This window comes from Canis aureus, chromosome 32 (genome assembly GCF_053574225.1).
Source record: "Canis aureus isolate CA01 chromosome 32, VMU_Caureus_v.1.0, whole genome shotgun sequence".
Lineage (NCBI taxonomy): Eukaryota > Metazoa > Chordata > Mammalia > Carnivora > Canidae > Canis > Canis aureus.
Window position 1 is genome coordinate 16,533,409 of NC_135642.1, and position 16,787 is coordinate 16,550,195.

Consider the following 16,787-nt stretch of genomic DNA (forward strand, 5'->3'; position numbering starts at 1 on the left):
CGGGCCGGGGCTGCGGAAAGCAGCAGGGGCAGCCCCCTCCGTCGGGAGCCGCCGCCCAGCTGCTCCCCGAGGCGCGACCGGCGCGCTCCAGCCCTTGGCCCAGCTCGGCCGCGGGGTGCGGCGCGCTCTCCCCCGGGCGCACTTCCCTCCCGGGCCCGGGAGGCCGGAGGCTCCACTGCCCCTCCTGCGCTCTGCCCCAGCTCCCCGCGAGGCGCCTTTCCGTCCGGAAGGATCCAGCGCGGGTTTTTCAAGTTCCCGCTTCTCCGAGGCTGGACTTTCTCGTCCTGGAGGCTCTCGCCTTGGGCCTTAGCCCGGCTCCTCGCGGAGGAGGAGGGGAGGGGGGCGGCTTCCCCCACTGGATTATTTTTTTCCTCCTTCCTACCTTGTTAGAAGCGCAAACCCTTCTCTCTGTAGCGTTCCAGCTGTTCTCTCTAAATCTCAGGTCGAATTCGTAGGTTTTCAGGATGGTTTGAAAGTTATCTAGGTAAGTTGGTGGGACCAGGTGAGGTGAGGACCCTACTCCTCCGCCATCCTGCCCTGTCCCCCAAGATATTTTATTTATTTGAGAGAAAGTGCATACAAGTGGCAGGGAGGGGCAGAGAGAGGCAGACTCCCCACTGAGCATGGAGCCTCTGTGGGGTTCAATCCCAGGACCCCAGGATGGTGACCTGAGCCAAAGGCAGATGCTTAACGAACTGAGTCACCAGGCGCCCCTGATTTTTTTTGTTCAGATTTTATTTTTAAGTAATCTCTACACCCAATGTAGAGCTCGAATTTATAACCCCAAGATCAAGAGTGCATGCTCTACTAACTGAACCAGCCAGGTACCCCTGTATGTTGATTTTTGTAGTAGGGATGGTGGTTGCTTTTGTTTGTTTTGGCTTGATTGCTTTTTTTAAACTGTATTTTGAAATGATTTCATACTTACAGAAGTTGCAAGAATAGTACAAAAAGAACTCTTATGAACTCAAACCAGATTCACCAATTTTTGACATTTTGCCATATTTGCTTTCTCCTTTATATATACACACATACATGCACACACAGTATTTTTCAGGACAATTTAAAAGATTTTATGATCATGCCCTTTTACCCCTTGATACTTCAGTGTATATATATATTTTTTTAAGATTTTATTTTTAAGTAATCTCTGTGTGGGGCTTGACCTCACAACCTCAAGATCAAGAGTCACATGTTCCACTAACTGAGCAAGCCAGGTGCCGCTTCAGTGTATATTTCTTATAAATGTGATTATTTTCTTAGATAACCATGATGTATTTATCAAACTCAAGAAATTTAACATTGATAGAACATTTTAATCTATCCAGTGATTTTCATCTATTGTCCCAAAAGCAGTTTTTTTTTTTTTTCCAGTTATGGAATCCAGTCTAGGATCATACATTGCATTTAGTTGTCATGTGTCTTTAGATTTGAAACAGTTCCTCAGTCTTGACCTCAACACTTAAAGAGTACAGACCAACTATTTCATAGAACGACTGGCTTCTGGTTTGTTTGTCTGATTTTGCATCATGATAGATTCAGGTTATGCACTATCAGTGGAGCACTACATAAGGGGTGTGTTCTCAGAGATCACTGATAGAGGCACATGACTCTACATATCAGTGACGTTAATTTTGATCACTTCTTCACGGTATGGTCCAATTCCTCTACATATAGCTATTATTTTTCCTTTTGTAATTATAAGCAATTTTTCTTTAAGGTTTTATTTATTTTATTCATGAGAGAGGCAGAGACAGGCAGAGGGAGAAGCAGGCTCCCTGCAGTGGGCCTGATGTGGGATTCGATCCCAGGACCCAGGGATCACGCCCTGAGCCAAAGGCAGATGCTCAACCTCTGAGCCACCCAGGCATCCCTAATTATAAGCAACTTCTAAGGACATAGGTTATATGTATGTTTTTATTTCCTTTTAAAACAAAAGTTAATTCGAATGTTAGTAAAAACAAACACAAAGAAAATACTTAGGTATTTAATCTTTTAGTTCCTTATGCATGTATAGATCATTTTTAATTTATTTTATTTATTTTTAAAGATTTTATTTATTTACTCACGAGAGAGAGAGAGGCAGAGACACAGAGGGAGAAGCAAGCTCCCTGTGGGGTGCCTGATGTGGGACTCGATCCCAGGACCCGGGGATCACACCCTGAGCCAAAGGCAGATGCTCAACCACCGAGCCACTTAGGTGCCCCTTTGGCTCAGTTTTAATGTGATTTGAAGATGGCTCTGGGCAACTTCTAAAACCTGTGTTCTTAATCAGTGACAAAAGAACACTTCAGCTTCTAAGCACCTGGGAAGTCTGAACAGCTTTCCCTATACACTGAGCTCAAACTCCTTTCTGAGCCACATTAACAGCCATAAGCAATATAGTGTACTCCTAAACATCCAAAATTTAGCAAATCCAGTTTTTTGCTAAGCCTGGAAACTAGGTAGTCATTGAAGGATGGGCAGAAAGAATTTCAACAAAAAAATAATATTTTATCTTATTTTTAAGTTTTTTAATGGTGGTCAAAATTTATTGAGTGATAGTACAAAGCTCCCAAAGAGGGAGGGGACCTAAGGGGGTTGCCCCAAAACATAGTATTTTAAAGAGTATTTTTCTTATAAAGATTGAGCTGGGCTGATTAAAATCTAAGTTGAAATTCCTAGAGTGGAAGCCAAACGGCTATGGCTCAATGCCCCTGCAAGACTGGCTAGCAGCAGCTAGAGAAGGTTCTAGAAGTTACTGGCAATTGGAGTGGAGTGGGGAGGCTCCCACAGTGGATTATAGGTTTTGGAGCAGAGACAGAGAGTGATCCTGGTGTGTGTCCTGAGTGGGTTCTTTGGGGACTGCCAGAATTTGAAGGGTGGGAGCTGTGCCTGCAAATAATCCCGGGAGAAAACAAATTACGTATTGACCTTGTATCTCCCACAAGGTCAGTAAACCTGGGCATTAATTTAAAGGAAGGAAAATGTGGCTGTCTGGGTCTAATTCTCACTGCTGCAAGTAGAAATAAGCAGATCTTAAAGGTTATATGGACACATGGTATCTGTATATACAATTTGTGAATTTTTAAAACATTTTATTCTGAACATTTTCAAATGTTCTTGAATACAGCACTATAACAAACTCCCACATACTTACCACCTAGACCGACTAATCATTAATATTTTGTTTCATTTGTTTTTTAGCGGAAGTTTGTTTTTTTCTGGTTTTGGTGGGATTTTTTGTTTTGTTTTGTTTTTTAACTTTTATTTATTTATGATAGTCACACAGAGAGAGAGAGAGAGAGAGGCAGAGACACAGGCAGAGGGAGAAGCAGGCTCCATGCACCGGGAGCCCGACGTGGGATTCGATCCCGGGTCTCCAGGATCGCGCCCTGGGCCAAAGGCAGGCGCCAAACCGCTGCGCCACCCAGGGATCCCCTTGTTTTGTTTTTTAGCAGAAGTATTTAAAAGTAAATCTCAGTCATCATATTTTTCCCTTAAGGGGCACCTGGTCGGCGCTTTTGGAAAAGCATGCAGCTGTTGATCTCAGCTGTAAGTTCAAGTGTCAATGTTGGGCCTAGAGCTTACTTAAAAAAACACAAAATACATTCCCCCCTTAAATACTTCCATACACAATCTCTAAAGGGGGGGCGGTATTTTTGTCATAAACATAATACCATTATCACACCTAACAAAATGAACAACACTCTTTAATATCTCTCATGTCTTGGGCAGCCTGGGTGGCTCAGTGGTTTAGTGCGGCCTTCAGCCCAGGGTGTGATCCTGGAGACCTGGGACTGAGTCCCTCGTCGGGCTCCCTGCATGGAGCCTGCTTCTCCCTCTGCCTTCTCTCTGTGTCTCTCATGAATAAATAAATAAAATCTTTAAAAAATATAACTCTCTCATGTCTGGTCCACATTTGGTTTCCCTAATTGCCCCCAAATATATATCCTCACTTTTTGTAAGTTTTCTCAGACCCCCTTAGTTGGAATTAATAACCTGTCTTTGGTGCCAGGGGTTATTTGCAGGCACTAACCCCCATGCCTGGGGTTATTTACCGGCATTAAAATTTAAGAACCTTGAAAAAAGATACTCATATCTCATTAATCTTTTAAATATACCATGCCCCTGCCCCCAGGTTAATGCCTAGACTACTACAAAACACCGAATTTTGCAAAGAAGCAATACTGGAAAGAAGCAGGGCTCTGAGTTTAAACCCATCAGTGGCAAGGGCTACACACTGTAATTTTGATCTGGGAGACATGATACATTCCTGTAAAATTTCTTCCTTCCTCCTCCCCTTTCTCCCTTCCTTTTTAGAAACACTTACCTTTAATTGTTAAAAAAAAGAGGCTTTTTAAAGAAACTCCCGACAAAAGAAGTTTTAGAAATCCTGCAGAAGGAGCATTAAAAGGCTCCTTTGATTCTATTCAATACAAACCACAGAGAATTAATGTTGAGGGTTTTTTGTTGTTATTGTATTGATTAGTGAACCTAACCAACCAGAGGATGTCTCCAGTTACAGCTCTGGGGTTACACAGTAAGAACCCTTATCTGAAGTGAGAAGTGGGCGTGAAGCTACATTTATGATCTGCCTTATATAAAACAAAACAAATCTTTGCAAATAATAATTACTACTTATTGAATGCCTACTACTACCAAGGCAGAATGCCATGCACTTTACATACATTCTAATATGTTTTCCAACTGCTTCCTGTAGTAGATTTGTTCCCATCTTACAGATTTATAAGCTAAGACTCTTAAGGGTTAAGTAGTTTCCTTGAAGTCAGTCAGCTGATGAAGTGTGGCAGGGTGGGTTCTGAACTCAGGCCTCTGTTTCGCTGCAAAGCCCATGCCTAGAACTAAAAAATGAGGTTGAAACAGATCTGGGCCTGGTCCTTTCCAGAGAACATGATGTTTCTGTTTTAATATTAACTCATAGCTTTGAACTTCAGTTTTAAAATAATTGTTTTAAAATAACCATTTTAAAAATAACCGAGCTAGTGTTCCTGGCTTACTTGCAGGAAGAACAGTGGTGTTGGGTACCAGACAGACCTGGGTTCTGATTACAGCCCTGCCACTTCCTGGCTGCGTGACTTGAGCATCTCCGAGCCTAAATAACATACTCACCTTGCAAAACCGTTGAGAAGATTCCAGCACAGAGTCTGACACATGGGCCTGGCTTAATGGAAATGTTAGCATTATTTCCGTGGTTTTGCAGACTCCTGCATGCTCTGTACGAGGCAACGCTGCTAGTTTAGGGGCGATTAAAAGGAGACTGAAGCCAAAGACTGTGCCGTCTCCCATGGACGGAACTCTTTCCAAAGCTGATTCTGTTTCTTCTCCCTCACCTCCTGATTTTTCCCATTAAAAAAAAAGGGGGGGTGGTGGTGGAAATTTTAAAAAATTAAATGGAATAAATCAGGACATCATGAGAGTTCTTCTGAAATGAATTTTACAATTTAATTTTAAATTAAATGTGACGGGGACCCCTGGGTGGCGCAGCGGTTTGGCGCCTGCCTTTGGCCCAGGGCGCGATCCTGGAGACCCGGGATCGAATCCCACGTCGGGCTCCCGGTGCATGGAGCCTGCTTCTCCCTCTGCCTGTGTCTCTGCCTCTCTCTCTCTCTCTCTGTGACTATTATATATAAATAAAAAATTTAAAAAAAAATAAATTAAATGTGACGGAGCGCACGTGCGCTCCATCACATTTCGGAGCTGTTAATGTGATTGGATTGATCCTAATGTACCTGCCTGCACCTGGGAGCCCACCGTCCCGCACCCCCGGCTCTGCGGCTCCTTTTCCGGGCCGCCTATTAGCAAACTGGATTTTCCCCCAGGCCTTGGCCATCGGAACTCCGCGGGTTCTCGGGGGGCACCCCTAGCAGGCGCGCGGCGGAGCTGGGAGCGGCCGCCAGGGTCCCCGCCGGGCCTCGGCCCTCGCGGGTCGGCGGGTAGGGACCGCGCCCGCCGCCAGGGGGCGCTCGCGCCCGCGTTTGGCTGCGGCGCGTCCGCGGGCAGGACGTCCTGCAGGGGGCGCCGGGGAGCCGGGGGCCGAGCGGGGGAAGCGAGTCCGGCTCGGCAGGACCCCCTCCGCCCACGCCCGCCCCGAGCCCGCGTGACCCGAGCGGTCAGTATATAAGCGCGGACGCCGAGGCGCAGCTGCGTTCTGGGCGTGTGCGCCGTCCGCGCGTGTGGCCCGGCGCCGCCTCCCAGGTGAGCCGCCTCCCAGGTGAGCCGCCGGAGGTCGCCTCGGGGAGTACGTTGGCCGCTTGGCGAGCGCCGGGTTGGGTCCTGGGGGCTGACGTTTTGATCGGTATCTGGGTTTGGTTTTGTTCTAGTCCTAGATTTGGCTTTCTGCGCTGAGGCCATCATGAACTTTTTCCAACTCCTGATGAAAAAGAAGGAAGTAAGTGTTTAAGGCCATTGACGTTCTTGACTTAAAATACTGATTTTTAACGATGGAAAAGATGGTGCAGATTTTGAAGAAAGTATAAAATGGTATCTAGCTATTCTGTTATATTTCATATGTTTCACCTGGAAACGTCGGAATATTTACCCTCCACCTGTTCTCTGTTAGCTTATTCCTTTGGTGCTGTTCATGGCCACAGCGGCGGGCGGAGCTTCGTCTTTTGCTGTATATTCCCTTCAAAAATCTGATGTGATGTAAGTAGGCATCAATTGTAAACACGTTTTTTAGCAGTGTTAGATTGACCTTAGTAATGAAATAAATGCATGGTTTCAGTTTCCGAGTTTTACCCTCACAATAAGAGCGTCAAATTGTGAACTTGTAGGTGGGACTAGAAAGCAAGCTGATACCAGAGGACTGTTAAATTACGATATTAATAAAATTAGTTTGTTCCTTGTATCTAAATATCTTTTCATCCATTGGCCTTCTTCCACTTCTACAACAAAGTTTTTTAACTTACGTTTTAAGTTTTAGGATTCTTTAATATTTTAATTTTTATTTTTTTATTATTTATTTACTTACTCATGAGAGACACACAGAGGAGAGAGAGAGAGAGAGAGGCAGAGACACAGGCAGAGGGAGAAGCAGGCTCCATGCAGGGAGCCTGATGTGGGACTCGATCCTGGGTCTCCAGGATCACGCCCTGGGCTGAAGGCAGCGCTAAACCGCTGACCCAACCGGGCTGCCCAAGTTTTACGATTTTTTTTTTTTAAACTGAAGTTTTGAAATCTAAAGTTCTTAAATGGCCTTTGGGGTGCATATCATCAAACTGAAATAATTATTTTAATGAGTTTTTTTACGTTTCAGTTTATTAGAAAGATCTTTCCTTAATGTGATAGAGTTTATAGATTCAGTTGTCTACAATCAGCTCTTGATACAAGAAGCTAAAATACCATGAATCCTGGAATATGAGGAAGAGAAAAACTTGAAACTGATCTTGGCCCAGCGCAGGGCTGGAAAGGGCAGTAAGGCCAGGCTCTGGCAGAGGGGACTCACACCGTGCAGTTCACCACCTGCAGGGTTCAGGCCCAGACCCTCTGCCTCTCCCAGAAACCAGAGCCAGAACATTCTTGCCTGGCTCTTATCCTGGCACTTCCATTCCCGTTGTTATTCAGCTTATGGGAACTTTCTCTGATCCAGCCCAACAAAGGGAATACAGACCTTCTATCCTGCAGAGGAACTGGTCCTCAACATTTGAGCCAAATCCTGAGGCTCCCTTACCTAACCTTCCATCAATTTCAGTGAACTAACAGGTGAATGCCTAGTTATTGTCCCATGATGTCCCAGCATGTTTATAGACACAATGTCAGAGTTGGTTTAAATTCACGTACTTTAGTGTTTAATCAGCTTTTTTTTATTTTTAGCCTTGATCGGAAAAGAAATCCAGAACCTTGGGAAACCGTGGACCCTAGTGTACCTAGCAAGGTATTGCTACATTAGAGAGTGGTTTATGGGGAGCCTGGGTAGCTCAGTTGAGCGTCTGCATTCAGCTCGGTCGCAATCCTGGGGTCCTGGGGTGGAGCCCCGCATTCAGCTCCCTGTTCAGCAGAGAGCCTGCTTCTCCCTCTCCCTCTGCCTGCAGCTCCTCCTGCTTCTGCATGCACTCTCTCTCTCTCTCTCAAATATATAAAAATAAAATATTTTTTAAAAATTAATTTTTAAAAGGTTTATGAGATGTCTGGATGACTCAATTGGTTAAGTGTCTGATCTTGAGTTCAGCTGAGATCAGATCTCAGGTTGTGGGATCCATCTTCAAGTGGGCTCCCTGCTCAGCATGGAGTCTGCTTGAATTTCTCTCCCTCTGTCTCTCTCTCTCTAAAGTAAATCTTAAAAAAAAAAAAAAAAAGTGATTTACATTTAGCCTGAACTTTAGCACCCTTGTCAGCAAAATGGATTTAATACTTTCAGAGTGCCGTTTAGTGTAGTGATAAGGGGAGTGCTATGGAGTTCTGGAGATATGGTTCAAATCCTTGTTCCATTATTCACAGGAGATTTTGGACAACTGGCCTTTTCTGGGGCTCTCAGAATCTCTAAAATGGGCTTAATAAAAAGATCTATACCTCAGAGTTAAGAGGATTAAAGAATATAAAATATATAAAATTCTTTAGCATAGTGGCTAGATATTAATATTCATCATTATTGTAATATGTTATCCCATTGTATCCATTATTTATCTAAAGTTAATATAAAGGGATCCCTGGGTGGCACAGCGGTTTGGCGCCTACCTTTGGCCCAGGGCACGATCCTGGAGACCCGGGATCAAATCCCACGTCGGGCTCCCGGTGCATGGAGCCTGCTTCTCCCTCTGCCTGTGTCTCTGCCTCTCTCTCTCTCTCTCTCTCTCTCTCTCTCTCTCTGTGACTATCATAAATAAATAGAAATTTAAAAAAAAATAAAGTTAATATAAGGTCTGTTGTGATAACAGGAGCTCCGAGAAACAGGAGTGGTATTCTGTTTAAACAAAATCAGCTATTAGTCACTCATCCTTTTTTATTTTATTATATTATTATTATTATTATTAAGATTTTATTTATTTATTCATGAGACACAGAGAGAGAGAGGCAGTGACACAGGCAGAGGGGGAAGCAGGCTCCATGCAGGGAACCCGACGTGGGACTTGATCCCAGGACTCCAAGATCATGCTCTGAGCTGAAGGAAGATGCTTAACTGCTGAACCACCCAGGGGTCCCTATTTCATTTCTTTTTACAAAGAGTGAGCACAGGCAGGTGAAGCTTCAGGCAGAAAGAGAGGGAGAAGCAGGCTCCCTGCTGAGCAAGGAGTTGGATGCGGGCTTGATCCCAAGACCCCAGGATCATGACCTGAGCTGAAGGCAGACACCTAACTGACCTAGCCACCCAGGTGCCCTTCACTCATTCTTTTAAGACTATAGCAAAGTTTTTTTTTTTTTTTTTTTAACATTTTAAATATTTTGAAAGTAAAAACATTGAGTCTGCTGGAATTTACTTAGGTCTGTCAGGAAATCTTTTTTTTTTTTTAAACAGCTTTCAAATAGCAGAGTTTGACCTAGTAAGGGATATTTAGAGTCTTTAAAACTATCTGTATCTCTAAGCCAGAGCAAGACAAATACCTTATGATCTCACTCATATGTGGAATTTAGGAAACAAATGAGCAAAGATGAAGGGGCGGGGAGAGGCAAACCAAGAAACAGACTTTTAACTCTAGAGAACAAACTGGTGGTTCCCAGAGAGAGCTGGGTGGGTCAATGGGGGAAATAGGTGATGGGGATTAAGGAGGGCACTTGTCATGAGCACTGAGTAATGTATAGGGTTAATGAATCATGGGCACTGAGTTATGTGTAGAGTTGTACACCTGAAACTAAGATGGCATTTTATGTTAATGATACTAGAGTTAAATGTAAAAATTTTTTAAAAACAGAAAAAAAATAAAACAAAACCTACCTACATTCTCTTAGATCTTGAGGTAATAGAAACCTTGTAAGGATAAATGAGAATCTCTGAATTTGAGTTTTTTGGAAGGCAGGGACTTTACACAGCTCTGCCCCTTCTTTCTTATTGCATAACTTGGATCATGTGTACCTTTGTTGAGTAATTACAATTACAAGAGATTGGTTAAGAGCCTACTATGGGCCAAGCCCCTGTGCTAGAGCAGAATGTATCCACTCACCAGGAGCAGACACACTTTTTGAACTTATAGATTACATAAAGCCGAGGGCAACTTAGAAATCTAGCACCTGTTACGTGAAAGTGGGCAAATATACATGGCTCCTTCTTTCTGATCCTATACCACTTAGGAACCCAAAGGCTTTTTAGAGCCCATGTTACTGTTTTGTGCATATTTTTAGAGATGGGGAGAGATGGTTCCTTGGCTATAAATATTATGGTGATGCTCTTTCCAAAGAGGAGTGTAGACAAATCTCAAAAAGGGACATGAGAATGAAGGGCAGATCCTAAAACTCTTTCATGTTTTCCTTCTTTTTTTCCAAGCTTATAACAATCAACCAAGAATGGAAGCCCATTGAAGAGTTGCAGAAGGTCCGAAGAGCCACTAAATGACCAGTTCTTGCTTCTTTCTTTCAAAGAGTACTCTATGAATCTAGTGGAAACATTGCTGCACAAACTAGATTATGGATACCAGTGTGCGGAAATGCTTCTGCTACATTTTTAGGGCTTGACTACATTTTCGGACTCGGGATAGGAATTATGAAGGTAGTATAGCAATGACCAGATAGTTCAAAAATAATTTTGTGTTTATTTTCTTGTTGTAAATTTAATTTTGCATATTGAAATTTTAATGTTTATGATGCCCAAATGGTTTCCTTAAAGTGTATAGAGATTTATAAACTGAATTGTCTATAATAAAATACTATTTGTGCAATATTTCTTTTTTTTTTTTTAATTTTTATTTATTTATGATAGTCACAGAGAGAGAGAGAGAGAGAGGCAGAGACACAGGCAGAGGGAGAAGCAGGTTCCATGCACCGGGAGCCCGACGTGGGATTCGATCCCGGGTCTCCAGGATCGTGCCCTGGGCCAAAGGCAGGCGCCAATCCGCTGCGCCACCCAGGGATCCCTGTGCAATATTTCTTAAAGATACATATTTAAATGGAGGAGGAAGTCCTTTTATGGGAGAAAAAACACATTTTGAAGCATGGAGCTACATTTTTTAAATAATACACAGTGCAAATTTCTATATCAACTTTTCCTGTAAGTGGACTCATTCACCAGAAATTTATGGAGCCCCTGCTGTTAGCTGTGCACTTCCTGGGCCAGTAAGATAAGAGAATGAATAGAACCAAATTTTGGGGGGTGATGAATAAAAGATGGTGAGCACAACGAGGAAAGTGAAGAAGATATGGGAGATGAGACTTGCATGACAGTTGGTCTTGGAAGGAAGTGTTGGGGATCACCGTGGTAAGTAGGAATGTGAGGCATGCCAAAATTGGCCCTGCAGATCCCAAGGCTAACAGAGATGCTCCTACAAGGGTTGGGGAGGCAGGACTGGAGACTTTGCCTGCGCTCTGTAGTGGGGGGCCATCTTCACTCTGGCCAATGGTGATTTGAACACTGAAGGTGCAACCAAACCCAGCATGCCCTTGACTATTCTTAAAAATGGGACCAAGTAGGAATTGCTTTCTATTACCTTTATAAAAAAAAAAAAAATTAAGATGCTTTGGTGACTCAGTTGGTTAGGCATGTGCCTTGGGCTCAGGTTATGATCCCAGGGTCCTGGGATCAGGTGCATTGGGCTCCCTGCTCAGTGGGGAGCCTGCTTCTCCCTCTGCCCCTCTCCCCTGCTTGTACTCTCTCGCTCCCAAATAAATAAATAAATAAAATATTTTTAAAAATTGAGATATAACTCACATACCATAGTATTCATTGATGTAAAGTGCACACTTCAGTGGTTTTTAGTATATTCACACAAAGCTTTGCAACAACCATCTCCACCATCTGACTCCAGAGTATTTTCACCACCCCAAAGAAAATGCTGTACCCGGGCAGCCCCGGTGGCGCAGCGGTTTAGTGCTGCCTGCAGCCCAGGGCGTGATCCTGGAGACCCTGGATCGAGTCCCTGGATCGAGTCCCACGTCAGGCTCTCTGCATGGAGCCTGCTTCTATCTCTGCCTGTGTCTCTGACTCTCATTCTCTCTCTGTGTCTCTATGAATAAATAAATAAATCTTTAAAAAAAAAAAAAAAAAAGAAAATGCTGTACCCTTTGGCAGTCATTCCCCCATTCCTGACCCCGCTGCTCATAGCCCCAGGCAAACACTGATAAGTTTAGTCTTTCTTTATGGATTTGCCCATTCTGGACATTTCATATAAATGAAATCATAAATTATGCAACCTTTGTGTTCGGCTCCTTTAATAAGCGTACAAGATTCATGCATGTTGTGCCTCGTATTTTATTCCTTTCTATGAGTGATTTTCCACTGTATGGATATACCACATATTGTTTACCCATCCATTGATGGACTTTGGACTGTTTCCACTTTTTGACTGTTACATGAGTACTATTGCTGTGAGCAACCATGTCCAAGTTTTAGTGGACCCATACATTTTCAGTTCTCTTGTGTATATACCTAAGTTCATCAACTATTTTAAATAAAAACGATAAATGCCTCTTAAAAATTTCCATCTGAATAGAGTAGAAATTTAAGAGACAGACTATCCTATCACCTTCCTGGCAATAAAAAATAACTAGCGCTTGCTAGAGACTTTCATCATCTGAGAGGACTAAAGCAGGATTACTGTACCGACCTCGGTGGTTCCTTATCACTTCCAGTTTTCCCAGTTGAAAACTTTCAATGGTTGATCTCAAGGTATTACATGTACCAATTAGGAAGCATAATTTTATTTGCTTAGGTTTTTAAAGTGCAATATGGTGCCATTTAGGCAAATAAAAATCAACAGTCTTGTGAAGGTTGGTCAACTAGGAGAGTAAACTGTAGAGTGTTTTGTGAGGGGTAACTAGCTTACAACTTTAAAACACAAACTTGATTGAAATGCAGTGGCTTTAAGGGGTGAACATGGCAATGGAAGGTTTGGGAGTGGGACACCCCAAGAGCAACATTGATGCTTAAATTTCAAAAGATTGATTGATTTCATTTTTGGTTGTGTTCTTAGCATTTGGCCCAAATGTTTTATTTTGAAATTTTTCAGATATGCAGAGAAGATGGAAAATTAATAGAAAGAGTACTCATACTTTTAATTGAACATTTTGCCACATTTGCTATATCTCTATATTATTATGCTCTTTTAAAATGAACTCTTTGAGGGGTGCCTGGGTGGCTCAGTCGATTAAGCCTCCAACTCTTGATTTTGATTTAGGTCATGAGATTGAGTCCTTGTCAGGCATGGAGCCTGCTTAGGATTCTCTCTCTCCCTCTCCCTCTCACCCCTGCACCCCACCTCATGTGCATGTGCTCTTTCTCTCTCAAAAATAAATAAAATGAACTCCTAAAATATAAGTCCAGACTTCAAAGTTTGTTTTTTTATGCCTAGGGAAAGGACATTCTAGCTGACTGTAATACTATTATCATTCCCAAAAAGATTTACATTATTTTTTAAAAAGATTTTATTTATTCATGAGAGACACAGAGAGGGGGGTGGGGCAGGGACACAGGCAGAGGGAGAAGCAGGCTCCATGCAAGGAGCCTGACGTGGGACTCGATCCCAGAACTCTAGGATCACGCCTTGGGCCGAAGCCCCAACCGCTGAGCCACCAGGGATCCCCAGGGATTTACATTAATTCAATAACGTGATCTAACATACAATCAGTTTCCACTTCTCTAGTTGTAATGTCCTTTATAGCTGTATTTTTATGTTCAGAATCCAATCCAAGATTCACTTGTTGCATTTGTTTGTTGTAGTGAGTACTTGACAAATACGTGGTTGTAAAAATGACTCCAAAGGAACCTGTGTAGAACGGCTTTCCCAATAGAGTTTGATCTAGAGAAGATTTTCCTGGATGTGGAGTTCGAATTTTTTCATTTGAGATATAATAATAATTTCATATAATTGAAATATTTAAGAAATTGAACAATGATTGAGCATTCACTATATGCTAGGCATCTTGCTGGCCTCAAGAATCTGACATAGGAAAGGCAGACATGCCTATGAACAAATCAGAGCAATACAGTGACAAAGCAAGGATAGACATAAGCACAAGGTACAAAAGAAAGCTTCCCAAAGAAGGTGGATCCCTGAGAGGCTGATCGGTCTGGTTTGAAACCCCAATAATGGAAGTCAGCAATTCAATTGAGATAGACGTGCATATTTACCAGAGCATAGAGGGCTTAAATAGCCTATCTTCTAGAAACTTGAAGTTGTTTAATATATGGGGAATTTAATACTGGAGTGTAATAGATGGAATGTGTAGGGCCTTTTATGCTATTAGCCTGCAGGCACTAAGGAACCAGAAAAGGGATTTAAGTTGTGGAAGGAGAGAGTCTTCTCACTGGAGTGCTGGCCACAGCAGATAGTGTAGGGCACGCACACTGGCAGGGACTTTCTGGTTGGCAGCCAGAGACCAGCTGTTGCCAGTGGCAGCCCAGGGCACAGGTAGTGAGGGACACAACCATCCGAGGCAATGGCACAGGGAAGAGAAAAAAGGAAGGTGTCTTTGAGAGCCATTCATGAGAAGACCTTCAGGCTCATTGAATGTGGATGGAGTATCCCCAAAATGACACCCTGGTTTCTCACCTGAGTAAGTGAGTGGGTGCTGGTGCCAAGATGGAGAGCATAGGAGGAAAACAGTGGAATGACCCAGGGTGGGTAAATAAGGGAAGAAATTGAGCTAGACTTCGGAATTGTTGTTTGAAAGTCTCGTGAGCTATCTAGGTAGGTTACTTCTGGAGAACTGCAAGGGGGTGTGTGTGAGGCAGCCCACAGAGGGCAGAGGGCATCTAAGTGAGATAAAGACCACATGGGGAGGGATGTCACCACGAAGCACGGGGCCAGAGGAGGATGACCTGGTCCGTGGATGAGGACTGAGAGAAACGACTAGGGAAGGAGACCCAGGAAATGTGTCCTGGAGCCCAGAGGGGAAGGAGTGCTCTTCCGGGTCATATTTTTCCAGTTTGCAATTAAACTGAAGGCCAGAATCCTTTTAACTTTATGGCTTTCAGCCTTAAGCAAACATCTATAATTCTCTCTTATGTGAAACTAATATGTGAAGGACGCTTTCTGAATAAAGTTAAAATCACATTCCATATCACTAAAAACTGGCCTGAGATCTGACAAAATATTCATCATTTTTCCCCCCTTGGGAAGATTGTCTCACATTTTAGTTGAGACTTTCTGGTAGAAAGTGAAAGTCTAGGCTCTGAAATGAGACTGCTCTGCCACTTACTACCTATACTGCTTTGGACCAGGCTCAGATTCCTCATCTATAAACTGGGTTAATTTGTACCCACTTGGGTTAATTGTGAAGACCAAGTGCAACAATAAAGTACCGAGTCTGGTGTTTCATGTGTGCAGCATTAGTTGTTCAAAAAAGTGTACCCTTCTTTTCTTTTTTTAAATGATTATCTCTGTAAAGTAGGAGGGTCTTACTGTATTTAAAATTATATTCTCCCGTGAGTGGGAACATTGACTGTTTGAAATTCACACATCCCTACCTCTAGGGACTGGTCCACCTTGGGTGCGCTTTGCCCCGGTTATAAACCTTTGCGAGAGCATAAACACACCCATAGATAAATACATATCACCTTGACTCTCTCCTACATAGAGACCTAGCTAGAGATAAGAACCCCTACACATATGCCCACACAGATGACCTCACATCCAGAACACATATAATAACGAAATTATTTGTATTTACACAATATAAAGATATATCCTTAAAGACAAATGTATTTTAGTGATCATTATAGTCACATGTATATTACATAGATTCTCACATTCAAACATGATGTGGTTTAAATAAGGAAGGCAGGTAAAGCAGAGTGCATGTACCTAAGGGAGTTACAGAAATCAAATTAGTTTTTCTGGCCCTTATAATGTCTTTTCCCCATGCTTAGAAAGTTGCCTCAGATAATTATGTGATTTTTCTCTAGAAGTTAAAGCTTTTGTTTTGGTTTTGGTGGTGTTTGATGCCATCATTTTCAGTTAGCTTTAAAATAAAAATTAGAATAAAATTAAGGAAAACGCCAAAATTCAGAACTCTTGTAGACATGCTAAAACCACTTTTTTTCATTCCCTTGGTATGACTTATAATACATATATAATAAAGTACTGCTTATTTGTTTTGTTTTGTTTTTTAAAGATTTATTTATTTATTTATGATAGACACAAAGAGAGAGAGAGAGGCAGAGACACAGGAGGAGGAAGAAGCAGGCTCCATGCTGGGAGCCGGACACAGGACTCGATCCTGAGTCTCCAGGATGGCGCCCTGGGCCAAAGGCAGGCGCCAAACCGCTGCGCCATCCAGGGATCCCTTAAATTATTTTTTAAATTAAGGTATACTTTAGATATAATAAAATGAATAGGTCTTAATGGTTCAGTTAGAAGAGGGTTAATAATTATATATATCCATGAAGGCATCATGCAAAACCAACTATTGAACATTTCTATCACTCCAGAAAGTTCTCTTATGACACTATTTTTTAATTTTATTTTTTTGTTTTTTATTTAACAAGTAAAATAATTTAAAAACAACAACTTTAAAGTTGTTGGAACAGTGATGAGTGAATTGCTGCTGGAGTTCCTGGATGTACCCGGGGTCCTTGTTCTCTCATGGTGAGACAGGACCTATGGGCAGGACTGTCCATTTAGGTGTATATTTGACCAACACAAGTCAAAGAGGTGGAAACCACTGGAAAGCAGACAGCATGAAGAGCTTTTCATCAGGCAATC

At 42.6% G+C, this 16,787-nt stretch overlaps 1 protein-coding gene across 2 annotated transcripts; it reads left to right on the plus strand.

Moving 5' to 3' along the window:
* Nucleotides 1-6,108: 6,108 nt before the first annotated feature.
* COXFA4L3 (cytochrome c oxidase associated subunit FA4L3) lies at nucleotides 6,109-10,810 on the plus strand. 2 transcript variants are annotated; one of them, XM_077880960.1, is made up of 5 exons: nucleotides 6,109-6,198; nucleotides 6,324-6,391; nucleotides 6,563-6,648; nucleotides 7,816-7,876; nucleotides 10,418-10,810. In XM_077880960.1, the coding sequence occupies exons 2-5, from the start codon at nucleotides 6,356-6,358 to the stop codon at nucleotides 10,484-10,486; spliced, it is 252 nt and encodes an 83-aa protein (XP_077737086.1). In that variant the 5' UTR covers nucleotides 6,109-6,198; nucleotides 6,324-6,355; the 3' UTR covers nucleotides 10,487-10,810. The 2 variants fall into 2 exon arrangements, with proteins under 2 accessions (XP_077737086.1, XP_077737085.1); XM_077880959.1 differs by having other exon boundaries at nucleotides 6,126-6,214.
* Nucleotides 10,811-16,787: the final 5,977 nt, after the last annotated feature.

What these genes read in the sequence shown, in the direction of transcription:
- COXFA4L3 (XM_077880960.1), top strand. Translation starts at nt 6,356, where the DNA reads ATGAACTTTTTCCAACTCCTGATGAAAAAGAAGGAA. An exon ending in TCCTGATGAAAAAGAAGGAA is followed by an intron (nt 6,392 to 6,562) that starts GTAAGTGTTTAA and finishes GTTCTCTGTTAG; the next exon opens with CTTATTCCTTTGGTGCTGTT. An exon ending in ACCCTAGTGTACCTAGCAAG is followed by an intron (nt 7,877 to 10,417) that starts GTATTGCTACAT and finishes TTTTTTTCCAAG; the next exon opens with CTTATAACAATCAACCAAGA.